Source organism: Centroberyx affinis, unplaced genomic scaffold, assembly GCF_046629955.1.
Source record: "Centroberyx affinis isolate AG114_WGS23_722 - 3 ecotype Tasmania unplaced genomic scaffold, CSIRO-AGI_Caff_v1 ptg000824l_1, whole genome shotgun sequence".
NCBI lineage: Eukaryota > Metazoa > Chordata > Actinopteri > Beryciformes > Berycidae > Centroberyx > Centroberyx affinis.
Window position 1 is genome coordinate 331,805 of NW_027279424.1, and position 17,330 is coordinate 349,134.

Here is a 17,330-nt window from a genome sequence, read left to right on the forward strand (position 1 = left end):
ACAAAAACAGTTGTTACGGCATCTATTTTAATATTTTCATCTAAAAGCAAACACATGATGTAATCTCAATTTCTAAACTCAGAAGTAGGAACTTGCATCAAAAATCTGGAGGTGACAGACTGGATCTTCTTGACCTTTTTTTTGACAGAAAATCCCTCGTGACAGTCCAGCCTTATCCTGAAGTCTTTGTTTAGCTACACTAGTGTTTAGAGTCTGGTTGACCAGAATTGCCAGGAAGGCAGACTGTTCTTTTCAGGCAAGTGTTCATTTGGCACATAACAGGAGAGAACTAACGCACATCATCATTATAACTACTGTATATCATCATATCACAGTAATTGCCGAATTTCATCGGCGTCTTGGTCCTTTAAGTGTCACATGCTTTGATGGCCATTGTGGTACAGTTTTTGCTTGATGTGCACCATGTTGCCACCAGAGTCCTCAGTGTGGTTTAGGTGCACCCGTCTGCACAAGTCCCTAAGGTTAGAGAATCTGGGGACCCATGACCAGAAATCCACATCTGGAGAGAAAGACAAGCAAACTGGGTTGGTGAAAGGCAAAGCCGCAATTGTGGATTAGAGAGAAATGCATGAATGATAGAAGTCATATATATGAATTATCAAGTTATTAGTCAATCCTGTTTTGGTTTTGGGGATTTTGCATTTCCAGTTCCTCCAATATAACACATACACATTTGAATGAGGGTGAAAGACGCCTCTACCATTCCAGTAAAGCCCATAGAGAGTTTCCACATGGCAGAATAGAGAACAGGAGGAGAATTAAATGGCATGAATTTGGTAGAAAATTAGGATAGTGGATTTGATTTTCAGAAAGAGAGAGGGTGATATTAAAATTTTCTTACAGACAGCACTAGAGAAATGAGAAGAAATGAGCAGATGAAGCTAAAGCTCTAGATACAAAGCTTTGAAACAAACGACCCAGCTGTGTTTGTGTGTGAGGGCTGAGTGTGTATGCACATATGTCTGATGGTGGATGGGGGTGTAAAGGAAGAGGTTAATGGGGCTTACAGAAAACACTAATGATGAGAAGAGATGAATGAGAGAGGAAAGAAGAGGCTCATTCATTCACATTCTGTATCTTTTCCCCCACAAAAATAAGTTTTAAACTAGATTTTTGGCCAAATAATACTACATACTTGAAAAGGCAGTTTCACTTACAGCAATACCATACTAGAGCTTATATTTCTTACACTCTTAACACAATGGCTCTCAACGTGGGGTTCGGGGACCACCAGGGGTCCTTGAGGGAGTTCCAGGGGGTCCCCAGCAAATTGATGAATTGTTAAACTTCACCAATATTTCATTTACAAGAACTTAACACTATTACAGAATGCAGAAGAATGATTTTTTTTTTTATCATAGTTTCACTGTTATCTCTCTGCCTACAATACAGATAGTCATGGAATTCTGAACAAAATCATATACTCAGATTTGGGTTAGAGAGACAAAATCTCATCAAATGGAGTTGCGTGGCCGTAATGTGGACTAAATTAGGGTCCTTGATATGAAAAAGGTTGAGAATCACTGCTCTACCATATAACCACAGTACAGAACCTATCTCCAGAAACCCATAGACTTTCTCCACAAGTCTCAGTCCGTCTACTCCAACTTTCCTCTCCTTTTGTCCAGTTAACATCCCACTGACTCACCGTGCTGCTGGTTTGCCCTCCAGGCTCTGAGGGCAGAGTGCCGAACCCCGTCCAGCCACATCAAGGACCAGCTGATGCAGAGGCCCAGGAGCAGTCCAAGTATCAAATCCATCTCCTGCTTGGTCACACTGTCGCTCACCAAGTAGTTCTCTGTGGAATCCACCGTGGACTGACCCCCGTCATACGGGAGGACGTGGTAAACGTGGTGCCTGCAGCAGATGGAGCGGTAGGGGAAAGGGTGGACATGATGCCGGTGGGGGGGAGGTTTGGTACACAGGAAAGTAAAGTGGCAATGACGGTTGGGGTGGTTAGGGAATGATGGATTCAGCATAGTGGAAAGCACAGAGAGAAGAAATGACGTAAGAAGGAAACAAAATTCATGGTTTATGAATGCTATGGCAGTTCAATAGCAAAAAAAACATATTCACATGATGCTGAAAGATGCTTTGGATAACGGCGTCCATGAAATGGCATATAGCACTAAGTTGCAGGGGTGGGAATAGATCTGCTCAGTCCTGATCTGAACAGCAGGTCAGGAAGCACATCACCAACAGCTGGCCTCTGTGTGCCCAGTGGGCTTTAACTGGGCCCATGGGCTGCATTCATACACAACCACAGAAACTATAGAGAGCAGTTGGGATGTATACTGTATACTCTGTGTGTGTGTGTGTGTGTGTGTGTGTGTGTGTGTGTGTGTGTGTGTGTGTGTGTGTGTGCTGGGGCTTAAATTGCTGACAGGTACTGGGTGCTCCAAACAGTTCATCAGCAGCACACAGTCTGAAAATCTGTTTGACACATGCAGAAAAACCAGGAACCCAGCACCTCACACCCTACAGAAAACTGCTGATCTGAAATGAGAGTAAAGATAAAGGCTCATGGTTGAGTATGGAAAAAAAAAGTCATAATCACAGAGTGTGTGAATTCAGGTTCACAGTTCAATGGAAATGCACTAAGCCGCTTTGGAGATCACTGTCAACCATTCTGGTCGTAGCTGGAAGCAGCTCTACCCATTTAAACCAGTCATACAAGCAAGTTTGAGAATAGTGACGTCTTCCAGTTATTTAAGCTCATAGAACATGTCTTTGGTTTGCATTTTACCTTCCACAGTTGCAGGCACAGACGCGGTCTTCCCCTCGTACAAACGGTAAGATGTAGTTGTGAAATCGGTCCAGGAGCGCGTTCATGTTCAACACACAAGTTACAGTCTGCAACAAAAGAGCCACAGAAGTCAACTGGGAGATACTGGAAATTGCAGGTTATCATCTGGAGATGCGTTTCCGACCACACTGAGAAAAATCCACGCGTTTAAACGTTGATTATTTCTCATTTCGCAGCTTTCGGCGAATGTAATTTACGCGCAAAATAAAAAGCCACAGAGGAACAACTGTGATCTGACATCAGCTCTCTTACCATCACAATCGAAGACCCTAAAATCACGAAGATCATGGTGGCCGGGGCGCCCTCCTATCCAAACTCTTCAGTAAACACACATGTCCGTGCGCTTAATCCGACAAAAACGAGCCTAGGACGGGAGGGGCTCCTGAGTCTCCAACCATCCGTCCGTCTCCATACATACATCCCATCCCACCTGCTGTTACCGTCTCCTCCACCGTACGACCCACTCAGCTGCCCAGATGTCTTCTCCAGCAATATTAGCAGGGATTCCGTGCTGGGTGGCAATCCGTTACTTCCCCCAGTAACAGGTTTACTGTAAGGTTTACCATAGATTTACTTTAATCGCTATTTTCCTACAGCTACCAATCAAAGAAGTCGTTACCTTTATCGCCTCCTCTAAGTATCAGATTGAAGTGAAATTATTAAAAACTAGCAGTTATATCCACCTCGATCCGAAGACATGCAGGTCAGGTGAACTGAAGACGCCAAATGGTATATGACATGTATATGATGCTGTGTAAAGCCCTTTGTGACTTCACTGTGATAAATGACAGTATAAATAAACAGGACTAGACTCCGAATTTACGTTAGTCGTTTCCCTCTCACAGTAGCTAGCTTGGATGAGAAACGGCAGCTAGCTAGTTAACTTTAAGATACTTTCTCCGGGCATTAAGTATTCTCACTACTTGGATTTTTATCGCGCAAAAGGATGCTGTGCCAGGAAGTAAGTAAATAGGTAGATAGATATTTGGCAGTTCCTCTACTGACTCTTACCAACTATCCAGATAACATAAATAGCCTACCTGGACATACACTCTCTTAAATCAAGCAACCATGTAGCCTACAAATTCATATATACATGCACACGCACTGGATGCTTCATCCAGTCAGGCTTAAAGCTTTATTTAGCATATCCCAATCATATCTGTCAGTGAAACACAACCTGGAGAAGAGCAGTAAATGCTGTCCAAAGCCAGAGGACATGGCCTGTTTGAACGATTTAAAAATAAAACTCTGTCTTGCCCCTATCCTTGTATGTCCCAAAGATGCCTCGCCTGTCCTCGCAAAATGGCTTTATAATATAATACGATAATACATCAAAGACTAATGACCAGGTAGTCCAGACATTTCTAAGTAGCCTAATTGGTAATATAATATAATGGGATTGTAATAGTGCACGTGCTTCAATAACAATAGACATTTTCAATGTAACATCAATGATGAAGTATGGAACAACCTTGAACTGTGAAACACTCCAATAATAATAATAACAAAAAAATAAAAAAGAGTCGTGAAATGTTTTTTATAGAGATGTTTGTTTCTTTAGTGGATTCATATGTACATACAGAAATTCAGGCACTCTGGACTGAGCTCGCAGTTTGCAAATAATTACAATGTTTCAATTCTTTAACATTTACAAAAGAAAAAAAAATACTATGCCCTGAAAGATAGCAAATCTGAGTTTAAATATGAATCAACACATTATAATGGAAACGGTGGGGGAGAGCCTTAAGGTCTCAGTTTGGTTATTGATCATTATTAGCCCCCACGTTAAATTATTCTCACTAATCTACAACACACGGTCGCACGAAAACACGCATTCACCTCAAACAGATCTCCTCTCTGATCCCAATAAACACATGTACACTATCCCCGATCAGGAATAAAAATCTGACATATCATCTTATGAATTACAATTATAATATCATTTGGAAAAAAGAAATTCAATCAGCATCAATATGCAATACTTAACAAAATCAGAGTGACTTAATGAGGAGCTGTTTGACGGAGGGGCTGGCTCTCCCTGAGGAGACATGGTTGAGTGGTTTCACCGGACAGGGATGGAGGGAGGACCTTGGCCTGACCTTGATCCAGAGGAGTAAAGGCAGAGCGAGAGCGACGAGCCTGTCCTCTGCACAGAGGACAAACCCTTCATCATCATTTGTCCAACAACAGCGATTTGTGACCTGACCAAAAGCTGTGTGTGTGTGTGTGTGTGTGTGTGTGTGCGTGGCCATGCAGGCACTGTGTGCGTACTGTATTAGTGTAGATCAGTGGTTCGCAATCCTGGTTCTTGAGTACCACAGCCCTGGCGTAATCAGGGGCTGAATGAGACCGGGGACACCAGGTGAATGTAATCAACTACCAGGTAAAACAGAAAAGCAGCAGAGCCGTGGTACTGAGGACCAGGACTGACAACCACTGGTGTAGATGACTGAGGAGGATGCAGCTCTGTGTGTGTGTGTGTGTGTGTGTGTGCGTGTGTGCGTCCATATACTAATGTTTGTTTGTTTGTGGTCTGGGGGTACTGTATGTTTTATTGCAAATTTGGATTGGGGGTATCAGTAGAAGCAGACAGTGTGGAGAAAAGGCCTGTTGCTCTTATCCTCAAACTCCTGTAGCAGCTCATCAATTTCATTCTCCATGTCGTCGGTGTGCTGGATCTAAAGGGGGAGGAGGAAAGACATTCAACAGCCTGCAGGCACAAATAGCCAATACAGCTGACCTCCAATCAATCTTTCTAGCACATATCTGTGAATCTACAGTGCCCATTATGTCATCATTTATACAATTTATTCATAGTATTCTGTTACATCACTAATGGCCATCTTGGTAGAAAAATAACAGGTGACTGTAATAAATTAACAGCCACAGCCAATGAGCTGCTGATGCATGATGACATCATAGGAATACTATGAATACATGACGCCTTTTTCCATTACGTCATAATGTGATCTCCTGTCTCAGAACTATATTGCTTGGCAGAAGATATAACATTTTAATTACTATTTAATTAATATTTTCTTAACAGAAATAAACATTTACGAGCAATAAGCCACTCATTACTTCAGTGCTTTGACTTCACATCGTGCCTAACAACACCTGTTGGCTGTTGTAAAATTACTGTAAAGCCCGGCCTTTCCTGGCTTAATTGCTTAATGGTATTCTTCCCCAGAGTGGCTGTATATGAAATCCAGGCTGGCAGACACTCACACACTGACACAGCTCACAGATGAGGAAGGCCCCCAGTGTGGCTTCCTCATGGTTATCCTGGATGTCTACGTTGATGACGTGCACTGGCTGTAAAGTCTCCTGCTCTCTGGAGCTCAGATCTGTGGAGCAAAAAAAAAAAAAAAGTCATACCATCAAGTGTTTTGGAGAAAAAGGGCCTGCATACAAGGGGAAGGAGGTGCTTAATTTCCCCTCATATATTCGTCACGGTTGCTCACTGTCTAAACTGAAGCCACCATCATCTTTGGTTGTTTGAAAACACGCCATGCTTAGATATTTACATCAGATATAAAAGGCTCACCCTCCAGCACTTGGTCGTACACCCTCTCTTCACAGGTGATGACGAGGTCAAACTGGTCCTTGCAGCTCTGAAAGCGCTCCGGTCTCGTTTTGATGCGCTTGTTGCGGTCCAGCATGTGCAGGATCCCATTCTGTGTGTATCTGAGGAGTTTGGGAGGTTAAGGAGCACAGCAGGGGGAAGAGGAATAATTCACGACAACACAACACCCTCTTCACAACCCCAGAAACAGGACTTCACTCATCTTGGGAAGGACGGAAGGAGGTGTGTGCAAACACCTGGAACATCTTGTGAGAATATATTAATTTGTGTTGTGTCATAATCAAATAAGCCTGTGTGTTGTTTCCTTTGTGGGTCGACTTTTCAGAAAAATCGTAGAAAAGGACACAAATAAACCCAAATAAACAGCATCAAATGGTGAGGTGCTCAGTGTATTCATTACAGAAGCCACAGCGCCCTCTAGTGGAGACCAACATTCATTAGTGAGTCAGCTGTAAAAAGGGTGGATGAAGGATTGGACAGCAATTTCTGCAGAACCTATCTAATCAATATAAAACTTATATGAATGTAACCAACATACTTAACACCAGAGGCCCATGCAAACATACTTCAATCACCATTATGTTCACAACAGATCTTATGCAAAAGTATAATTTTGATAATAATTTGAGCCAGAGTTGCCCCAGGGGACTCGACATGATGATGATTGTCCAAAATTCTTTCATGTTTACCCTAAAATTTAGCAAGAGTAATCCATACTACTCCATTACATCAGGGCAAATCCAGTTTGGGAGGCAAAGGAGGTTTTGTAATGAAGGGAAAAAAAAGTTTTCAGTTAAACAGCTACAGCCACTGAGTCGTTATGGCATTGCACCATATTGGTAAGAAATCCACACTATATCATGACAATACTAAAAATACGGAGCTTTATGGAAGGTAGTGAGTACGTACCATTACATGTTCCAATTACAATACTGCACCTTTTCATCATGACAATTCATTTGCAATTTCTCTTTAAGGTGGTACCTTTGTTGTCTAAGAACAAACTGTTAACCATTTGGGAACTTCTGTTTACCCAACCTATTTTGTCGGTTTAGAAACTATAATACAGATGAATGTTTGTCATATATTTAATTAAAATCCCTGCAAGCGAGTTACCCATCTGTGAACTCCCGTCTCCTGTGCTGCTCCAATGCCATCACCACGCGCACAAAGATGAATATCTAGTCAAGACATATGTAAGTGGGCTGTGGGCTACTTATCTGTCTTCCACTTGTGTGTGTGTGTTAGTGTGTGTGAGAGAGTGAGTGTGGAGGGGATACAGTTCCTTGTCCTTGCGGACCAAGTCGTTGTACATCTGTTCATAAGTCGTTTTGAAGTCATACACATTTGGCTTATCCGGGGCAGGACCGGGTAGCTTCACATGAGACCCTGTCCCGAATGAACGCACATCAAATCCACGTTTGCTGCAAAGAGGAAGGGACAAGAAAGTAAATTACATGACATTTCTTGGCATCATCATATACAATAAAACAGATACAGAAACAGATAGATACAAGTGTAATGCAAATCAGTCTCTCATACAAGTTAACTGAATGTTAAAGCAACGTTGTGGCCTACTACTCAGTCTATTGATCAATATTAGTTGTCACAGTTAGGATTAAAATATCACTGTGCACATTTAAGTGTAGAGAAGGCTGTGTCCAGCTGGTCACTGTCATACAATGGTGTGTCAATCCATCAAAACCTACATCGCTGTTACCTACACCAGAGAACAGGCAACAAATTATTTTTATTTCAGTTGAGCACATGGGTGACAGTCTGCCAGCAACAAACTTGTCTTGATCTGTCAACCAAAAATAGGACATTTTTGTTGGAGTTTTTTGTTTCCACTCCAGTCCTGTTAAGCAGCAGTTGTCCTATATGTGGACTGGACAGCTAATTGGGATGAGGCCAAGTGTGCGGTGTCTTGACTACAAAACTTGCACATCCCTGCCTAATTTAAGAATTTAGGTACAAAACTCCCTGATGGTGTGATGGATGAGGGGACTGGTCCAGGTAGGGCTGACTAAGCTACAAATGAAGTTCCTCCCTTCCGGAATATTTTAAGAGGGGGGCGCTCTTGTCAGACTGAGGAAAAAAAAAACTAACAAGAAAATAACTATCAAGAATAACTGGTAGGCCTATTCTTGAAGACCTGTATTTGTTTGAAAGGCTAATCCTGGAGTGAACGTTTCGCTTTGGCGACCATGAATATAAAACCTAGTCACAGTCCAGCGTGAAAGTGCGCTACAGCCCTGGTGTAACACCCAGAGGTGCGGGTCCATTGTTGAAGCCGTGCTGAGGCCGACGAAGTGTCATCAAGCCATGTCGGTACGACTTGTGAGGGGGCTGAAAGCGGTACGGCGACACAGATTTGTTTACTTCGCGGTGCGGCATAGCGGTCGTCTTTCTCCTCTTCTCGGCGGGTCGTTTTTACCTGAGGATATTGTGCGCTTCCATACTGCGGTTCTGGTTGCTCGAGCACACAACCGCCACACGCAGCGGGTGGCTCGGCATTGCGACTCTTCCGTAGAAACTAATCGATTACTGGTATTAACAATCGAGTCGGCTGGAAATGGAGGTAGTTCGTTTGAGCTCTGTAAAATAAAACAAACACGACGAACCCCTAGGTCGAATTGGATAAAACACAATATGTGTAGAACGACTGTACGGTGAACTTCTCTTCTGTAAGAGGAGGAAGTTAAAATGGCGGAGCCCCGCGAGAGAGTTCCGAGTACGGCTTTAAACAGTGATGTCATGTGGGGGCGGAGTTTCCAAGTTATCAAGTAGAAACGTAGTTGTGACGTCAGTAAACGAACAAGCTGTGAAAAATATGGCTTTCTTTATGGTTATTCTTGTAATTTTGTTATGCAGCCGTAGCTATTTTGTATGGTATGTATTCTATGAATACTTGTCTTTTTTTTTCAAATAATAAAGCTTGATCTATGAAACATTCAAAATGGCAACCCTGAAAAAATAAATAGCAGGCTTCTTTTTTAGTTAGGCCCAGTCCTATTATTAGCAGATATTATTGGAAAATTGACGAACAACTATTTTAAATACACCAGCAGTACTGGATAGCTTATGCTATAGTAACTTGTTAGAGTAAGTTCTCATATTTACCCGACATTTTTTACTTTGCAACTACTGTATATAGGCACTACATATTTAGTGGCTTGTAGTAAATATTTTGATTTATACATGTCCTAGTTTACTTTGTTTAGGTTTGTCAGTAGCCTGCACATACTGTATATTAATATATATTCCTAGAAGGCCTACTGTTTCATATAGAAATTGCTGATATTGTTGTATTCTTTTATAGAGTCGTATACAATTACAAAACAACTTTTCTATATGGATGTACATTTTATATGTTAACATTACATCATTAGTTAGTCTCTATTTGAATTCATTTTGACATTTACCAATACACAGGATTTGTGATGTAACAATCCCTTGGGCCATAATCCAAGGAGCATTCATACAGAAGCCCATTCAGATGTCAAAAAATGATGTACTAACCCACCAATGGTGACTAGAGGACATCAGGCTGCACTGTTGTAAATCTACAGGACCGTCAGACAGGCAGCACTATTTACCAGCTACCTAATCTAAATGTTACAGGGTTGAGTGTGTGAGTGCAGGTCTGTCAATGGGGTTATCAAGTGTCCTCCCATCACAGATGTTTCATTTAAATGAATCCCACAAGAGAAGGCTTAATTTAAATGAAGAATGCTCAACAGTGAATTCTGGTGACCCAGAACCCCTCAACACCCACTCAACACCAACACAAACCTACAATACCCTGTACCTACCCTTTGGCTTATCCCTCATTCCCAACATTACTCACCAAATTAAACTCACTATTGTTCTCAACAATAATAAGCTAATGGACTGGCTGACCCACTGGCTTGAAACAACCTGCTCAGCAACATCAAAGAATACCAGATGGGAATTAATTTGTGATGCTTATGGTCTGAGAATGTAAAATCATTATTTTTTATGTTACCATATAAGAAAGTATGGAGCTGACAGTAAAGGTGACTGTAAGAGCACTCAGGGGGATTTTCTAAGGACAGGGATACACTTTATGATTCAGAACTAATGACACTAGAAAATACTAACACTACTACTAAAGCCTATTTGAATGTAAAAACACAAAAAAACATTACATGGATCCACAAAATTAGTCTCAAACTCATTGAGTAGCTCTGGACTAACATATTTAGTAGACACTGCTGTATAATACATTTACCATACAGCTTAATGCCACGTTTGGTCATATTTATTTTCCTTTTATTAATTTCTTCTATTAATTCAATATTCAATACTAATGCTTTTGCTGTATCTACTGTATGTTACCTAGTATGTAGGTATCTCCATCCACAAATCTCTTCTGATTATGATAGTGAGAACAGAAATCAGTCCTTGCATATTGTAACTTTTCCTGTGCTGTGTCATATGCTACCTCCATCTGGAGTTTTTGAAAAGGTGGATGGGCAGCTAGTAATGCACATATCCCAATCTGCATGTTCTGTACACATTATCTACATCTGTAAAGTTAATTATTTACTTTATTTGGCTTTGTTGTGTCCCATTACCATTTGCTGCTTCAACAGCTAGATTTCCCTACAGGGGATATTTAAAGTCTCATTTCATCTTATCTTGCTAATCCTATTTTAACTTTGTGAGTTTATACCCAGTTTAACCATCCAAATAGGCATCCTTCATAGAGTAACAAAACAAGAGAATACATGGGAATAAGCTCCATTTCCTGTTTTGTGATTGCCACACATCACACAACCGGTCAGGGTTTTTTTCTTTATACTGTACAATTCTTTTTCATTTTTGTCTGCCTTCGATTTTTGTAAATTGCCATGGAGTGTATGCTAACACACACACACACACACACACACACACACACACACACACACACTCACACACACACACACACACACACACACACACACACACACACTCAGACAGAAAAAGGAGAGATGTAAATCATTACAAATGACCTCTCATGGTACTTTATTGACTGACTGTTGGACATGAAGGCATTATAACTTAGATATTTGGCACAGTATTTGCAGATTATAGACCAGATTGGTATTGTCTCTGACAAACATGGTACAAATACATACTCCATAGACCTAACGCCCAAACTAGACTAAGGTGGCATCGTTTGTAAGTAGGTGAAGTCGAGATGTGTAATTATGTTTTCCTGTGCAACAGTAAGGACATGTATGTCGGTCTCAAAACCTTTCACGGGTTACACATTTAGCTCTTGTACTCAAATCCATTTCATTATTTGTATTGCAGTGTAGACACTGCCAGCACACAGACTGATGGACTGACTCACAGACAACCTTGAACACAAAATAACATAGTGGTCACACTAAACTATACGCTAAATGTAGGTATTCAACAGTTTTGGTTCAGTGTGTCCTTGCAGAGGTTTACAATACATATTTGCGTTTCTTCCAGAGCCACCCTCAATTTCAGTCTGGACGTGTATACCGTATTATGTGGCTGATTCAAACATAATGATGTTAGTTATGAGTTGCTATGTGTGTGAGATTAGATATGGTCATTAAGGAGATCATGATATGTGTAGGCTATTCTTTGTTTATTTAGCAGTGCATGTGCAGAGTACCATCAGTGGCGTGAGTGTGTGTGATAGTATGTGTGCTGTGTTGTGGGGCTCATGATGTTTTCTGTGATATATGCCACCAACAAGCAGATGATGACCAGCATCACGCAAATAGCGCCTCCCACTGTTGTCATGGCAATCACAATGTCCTGCATCCCAGAGGGTGTCACAGTAAACTCTACACAGTCCCCTTGGTCTCCTCTCTGGGCCGGGTCTGAGCCGGCCAGGGAACGCAGGCAGATGCGGTAGGGGACGTTCTCATGCAGCTCAGTGAAGAGAAAGTCCCTGCAGCCAGATCCAAGATGGACACCAGCACACTCAAACTGAGTGTAGCTTCCATTCCACCAGCAGCTTAACTCATAGCCTCCCCTTCTGTGGCGTCTGCCACTGAAAACAGTCTTTGGTTGGGGAGTAAACAGCCGGTTTCCCTCCCCTGCCAAGCCTGTCCCAGGATCCCCACCACTCTTCTGTCCAGTTGCAGTCTCTTTTGCCTTTACATCATGGCCGGTCATTTTGGATTCCCCTTGGATCTTTTTCCTGGGACCCTCATGTGTCCACTGTAACAGTACGCTGCCATTGGTAAGAATATTTGCCACCAGAGTCCCCAAAGACATTACTGTCCTGCAATCTCCTTGACGACACTCGAACCCAAACTGAGTGTGTCGAAAACAAAGCTGCCCCCCGATGCCTCCCTCGATCACTCGGTAGGCACACATGGGTGCAGCTCCTTCCTCCGGGATCCAGCTTGGTCTGCTGGACCTTTCGGATATCACAGTAGGAGTATTGCCTCTGCTGGTGTTGAAAGAGAAGCCATTCACGTGGCCGGATTCCTCTTTAAGCTTTGGTGTAGGCCTGCTTTCACTGCCGGGATTGCCAAAGGTGTCATTGCTAAAATAGTTCAAAGTGATGTTAGTCTGTTTTAGCCCGTTTTGGGGCGCACCCAAATTATTCCTGCCCCTCACCTCTGATGGAGATGATGTTGATGTTGATGTTGAGGATGCTGAGCTGCTGCGAGTTCTGCTGGACCCGGCTGTCTGGTGTAATGTGCAGAGGAGGACTGCCGATAAGGCGAGCAGTGATGGTCGTTGTTGCCTTTTCATGTCCCTTCCTTTCGTCGAATTATTTTCACACACAGTGAATCAGATCGACGATGATACAAGGCGGGCTGACGTCTGCCATAAGAAGATCAGTTCTGCCTCGCTGCACACGACGGAATCTGTCTGAAGCTCAAAATCGCGTCCATGGGCGAGAGGAGTCTGCATCTGCGACAAAAATAACAATTAATCATCCGGCCAATACAGCCAGTACGAGATCCAAGTATGACCTTGCACAGGCTAAACATAGCTTGTAGTGCAGCAAGGATGATGAACTCAATATATAACCTGCTTTGCGATCGAGGTCACCTAATTATCACAGACAGCAGCACTATAGCGCGCGATTCACAGGCTTTTAGGAAAATAACTTACTTTCAGTGGAATGAAAGGATCCGGCTACCGTGCCATCAGATTTGCTCTCTTCTTCCTGTCTGGCTTGACGATGCCTGGTGTGTGAGTGCGTGTGCAGGAGTGCGCGCCCGAGTGCTTGAGTGTGTGTGCGTGAGCAAAATAGTTGTAGTCATCATCAGTCAGTTTATGAGTCACCATCATCCCCACTCTGTCCAGATGTGTGTTGACGTGGGAGCCGGGGTATCTGAGGTGGAACAGTCCTGGTCACACTGATGGAGGGTTTTCTGTATACGAACCCTTCCTGCCTCCCACCTGTGGTGCTCATATCCGCCTACCTCCATCACGTAGCCTCCAAGTGGGCAAGGTAATCACCTATCAAAGTGCTTTTGTTACCTGTGCAAATCAACCCCTACTGCAATATCCAGAGTGAAATAACACATTTCTCATAAAAATCCGGCTCAGTCTAAAGAATGGCTTTTCCTTTTTATCGAATTCTCTCGTCATTTTTAACCTTTAATTATGCTATGCAGGGATGTCGACTGAGCACCATGCTGTTTTAAAGCATCGCCTTGCTTCACATTCACACTTGGAGCTGCTCAATAGAGTCTTGTCTTGAAAGGACAGGTCTGCAAATCACGTTTGCACCAAATTCTCTGCAACAATTGTAGCAAAAGAGAGAGTGGACATCTGTGGTGCGGAAGAAACCATCTGAGAGGCTTTAATGACGATGTAATTCGAGAAGTTGTAATCACCGAGTTGTAGCCTACTAGAAAAATATATTCAAAAAAAAATGTGATGAAATATATTACAAATTTGTAGTTGCCATTGCATTCATTCAAATGTTGACTTGCACATTTGTAAATTCCTTGTGACTTCAAATTTAGAATATGATAAAATATTATAATTTTGAATATTTTCTGTGAGTGTAAATTCCAATCTTGCAAGTTCTCAGGTGTTTTGCTACAAAAATACTAAAATCCAAAAGCTCCTGCATCAATGGCTATCCTACCAAAATATGTCCCACAGACAAATGTTGCCACACCAAATGAGCCTCATGCGTGAAATGTGGCCGTCTGGCCAAGGGGCTGCAAGGTGCTGCAAGAGGCTGTGACTGACAAGAGGAAAGGCTGCGTAGACACATAGTTAAAAAATGGGCAACAAAAAGAAATAGGAATTCAGTTTCAGACTCACTATTCATCCACTTTCCCTCATAATAGGGGTATTAACTGGTATTGCTAAATAGAGAATGGATTCTACCTATTCTTGCCCAGTCTAATCAGATTTATTTTAGTATCAAATTGTACATATATTAATGTTTATATCTACCTGCAGCTCATATTACTGTTAAGCGAGTGAGGTTATAGTCAGTTCTTTATTCAGTAGCACCATGATCTATCGAGGCAGTTATTATGGATAGTCAGGATAAAAGAATAAGCTTAGTTTGTGCTGATGAATATTTTGTGACATGAAGGGCTTTTAAATGAAGAAAAATATTCTGATAATGGAGAACAATTTTAAGCACAGTGTAAAAAAAAACATTATCGATTTACTATCAACAAGAAGCAGCATTGTTTTCAAAACTGTCATATTTGTTCAATTATAATCCATGATACATTTAATTAAGCAGTGCTTTTCTTAGATTATTCTGAGCAATCATTATGTCCATTCCCAAAAGAGAAACTTGGCAACCCAGCAAACAATCAGTACCAAGGGAAAGCATGTAAGGCTGACTAATAAGAGAAAGTGCAGCATCAGTGGGATTGTCCTAACACCACCTGTCCCTAAAAGTCCCAGGAGAGAATACTGGTTAAATCTGTCTGATCCATAATTTTATCCTCCGGTTGTCTGGCACCCACCAATGTTATCCAACCTAAACCAGACTGTTAGCAGAACAAGGGAAAATAAACAACCCCACAGTCCTGGACTTATGTGAAAGATGGTTATTATACCTAATGCTCACAGGGCAACAAAACAAACAAACAAAAGGTTTTTGGTAAAGATTAACAATATACATTCATTTATTCATTTTCAATACTTGTTTATTCCTATTCAGGCTCAGGCAGGGAAACACCCTGGAAAGGTTGCCAGTCCATCACAGGGCTCACAACATACACTTTGCATAAATAAGTGATGATTGGTGTAAATATGATAATGTGCACGAGCTGGAACGAACAGAAAGAAATAATTGTATCTATAAATATCAACCATACACACCTGTTTATGTGAACTTTCAGTTGACAGGAGTGTTGAATTGCAGTTTCAGTTGATGGGAGTGTTGCGTGTTTCTGTGATGCGGAAAAAAAACCTGTGGAAAAAGTTTTCCTTTGCTAGTAGAGTATCCAAGCAACAACATATTTAAGTAAATTGACCTTGAGCATGGTCAGCAAAGGCACTGAGCTTTGTGTGGGATGGATCTGTTTGTCTGTGCATGTACATGTAGGTATATATAAAACACCATGAGGGACAGCATCACACTAGTGTTACCATGTGAAGTGGTTCAGTAAGGACAATGGCTCTCACACAAAGACACATGTTTGTCACAGAGAAAAAACAAATTGTATTGCCATGCTGAGGACGATGCCATGTCGGAGGTCCTCACTGTAGATGCTATTTTGTTTGGGCTCCTGGTCTTTTCTGGCATCCTGGGAAACTTCTTGGTCATCCATGTGGTAAGGGAACACAGAACATTTCACGTGTCAATCAAACAGAATGTTTTGGGGAAGATTATTTCCAGTGATTTTAAGATATTGCTAAATTTAACATTGTTGCTGTCTGTCTTCCCTGTACTCTCAGGTGTTTCAGTCAGCCATCGAGAGTCCCTCTCGGCGACTCCCTCCCTCGGACACTATTCTGGTGCACCTGTCCTTGGCCAACTTGTTGACTTCACTTTTCCGCACAGTGCCCATCTTTGTGTCTGACCTGGGCTTGGATGTGTCCCTGGCCCCAGGCTGGTGTCGCCTCTTCATGCTCCTATGGGTGTGGTGGCGAGCCGTGGGCTGCTGGGTGACTCTGGCCCTCAGCGCCTTCCACTGCGCCACCCTGAGGCGCCAGCACGTGGCCTTCGGCCCATTGGCTCAGCAGCGGGAGAGGCGACGGGTGTGGGTGGCTCTGGGGCTGGTGTGGGGGGCGAACCTGGCTTTCTCTCTCCCGGCTCTGGTGTACACCACTCACGTTCACGGCAACGCCACCGTGGAGCTGATGGTGATCAGCTGCACCACCAGGCCTCTGCTGGGCTGCGTCTGGGAGTTCCCATCAGCGGAGCAGGGCTCAGCCTTCGCCTCCACCTCGCTGGCACTCAATGAGGTGGCACCACTGCTGCTGATGGTCTGCACCAACCTGGCCACGCTGCACGCTCTGGCCAAGCACATCCGGGCCGTCACCTCCGGGGGAGAGTCCGGAGGGCCCCACGGCGAGCTGGACAGACATGTGGCCAGCGAGCGGAAGGCAGGTCATGTCATCATGTCGCTGGTGTCGCTCTTTGTGGTCTGCTGGGCGCTGCAGGTTGCCGCGGTGACATACTACAACCACGATGGGGGACACCACGCCGAGGGGCTGCTGACCGTGTCCCATTTCTCTGCCTCGCTGTTTGTAGGATTCAGTCCCATGGTGGTGGCGCTGGGACACGGCAAGCTGAGGAGAAGAATCATGGGTATGATACAAGGGTGGTCAGATGTTGTCAAATGTCGCCATGAGGACACTGAGGAAGAGAGTAAATCCCCAGAGACTACAGGGAAGAAGGCAAAACAAACCATTTTTGTTGTTCAAAAAGAGAGAGAGGTCATAAAAGTGGAGGAGAAAGTTAAAGGAAACAAATGA

The 17,330-nt window shown here is 42.9% G+C and overlaps 4 protein-coding genes across 4 annotated transcripts; 1 reads left to right on the plus strand and 3 right to left on the minus strand.

The window, feature by feature from the left end:
- Positions 1-374: 374 nt before the first annotated feature.
- LOC139645142 (transmembrane protein 240-like) lies at positions 375-3,115 on the minus strand. The gene is made up of 4 exons (XM_071520767.1): positions 3,080-3,115; positions 2,768-2,874; positions 1,670-1,878; positions 375-520 (listed from the first exon to the last, which is right to left on the minus strand). The coding sequence occupies exons 1-4, from the start codon at positions 3,113-3,115 to the stop codon at positions 375-377; spliced, it is 498 nt and encodes a 165-aa protein (XP_071376868.1).
- Positions 3,116-4,360: 1,245 nt separating this feature from the next.
- ssu72 (SSU72 homolog, RNA polymerase II CTD phosphatase) lies at positions 4,361-9,122 on the minus strand. Its single transcript, XM_071520724.1, has 5 exons — positions 8,854-9,122; positions 7,697-7,840; positions 6,378-6,517; positions 6,059-6,177; positions 4,361-5,508 (listed from the first exon to the last, which is right to left on the minus strand). The coding sequence occupies exons 1-5, from the start codon at positions 8,931-8,933 to the stop codon at positions 5,407-5,409; spliced, it is 585 nt and encodes a 194-aa protein (XP_071376825.1). The 5' UTR covers positions 8,934-9,122; the 3' UTR covers positions 4,361-5,406.
- Positions 9,123-12,074: 2,952 nt separating this feature from the next.
- fndc10 (fibronectin type III domain containing 10) lies at positions 12,075-12,785 on the minus strand. The gene has a single exon (XM_071520768.1). The coding sequence runs from the start codon at positions 12,783-12,785 to the stop codon at positions 12,075-12,077; it is 711 nt and encodes a 236-aa protein (XP_071376869.1).
- A 3,311-nt stretch (positions 12,786-16,096) lies between these two features.
- Positions 16,097-17,330, plus strand: ora4 (olfactory receptor class A related 4). Its single transcript, XM_071520770.1, has 2 exons — positions 16,097-16,183; positions 16,308-17,330. Exons 1-2 carry the CDS (start codon positions 16,097-16,099, stop codon positions 17,328-17,330), a joined length of 1,110 nt encoding a protein of 369 aa, XP_071376871.1.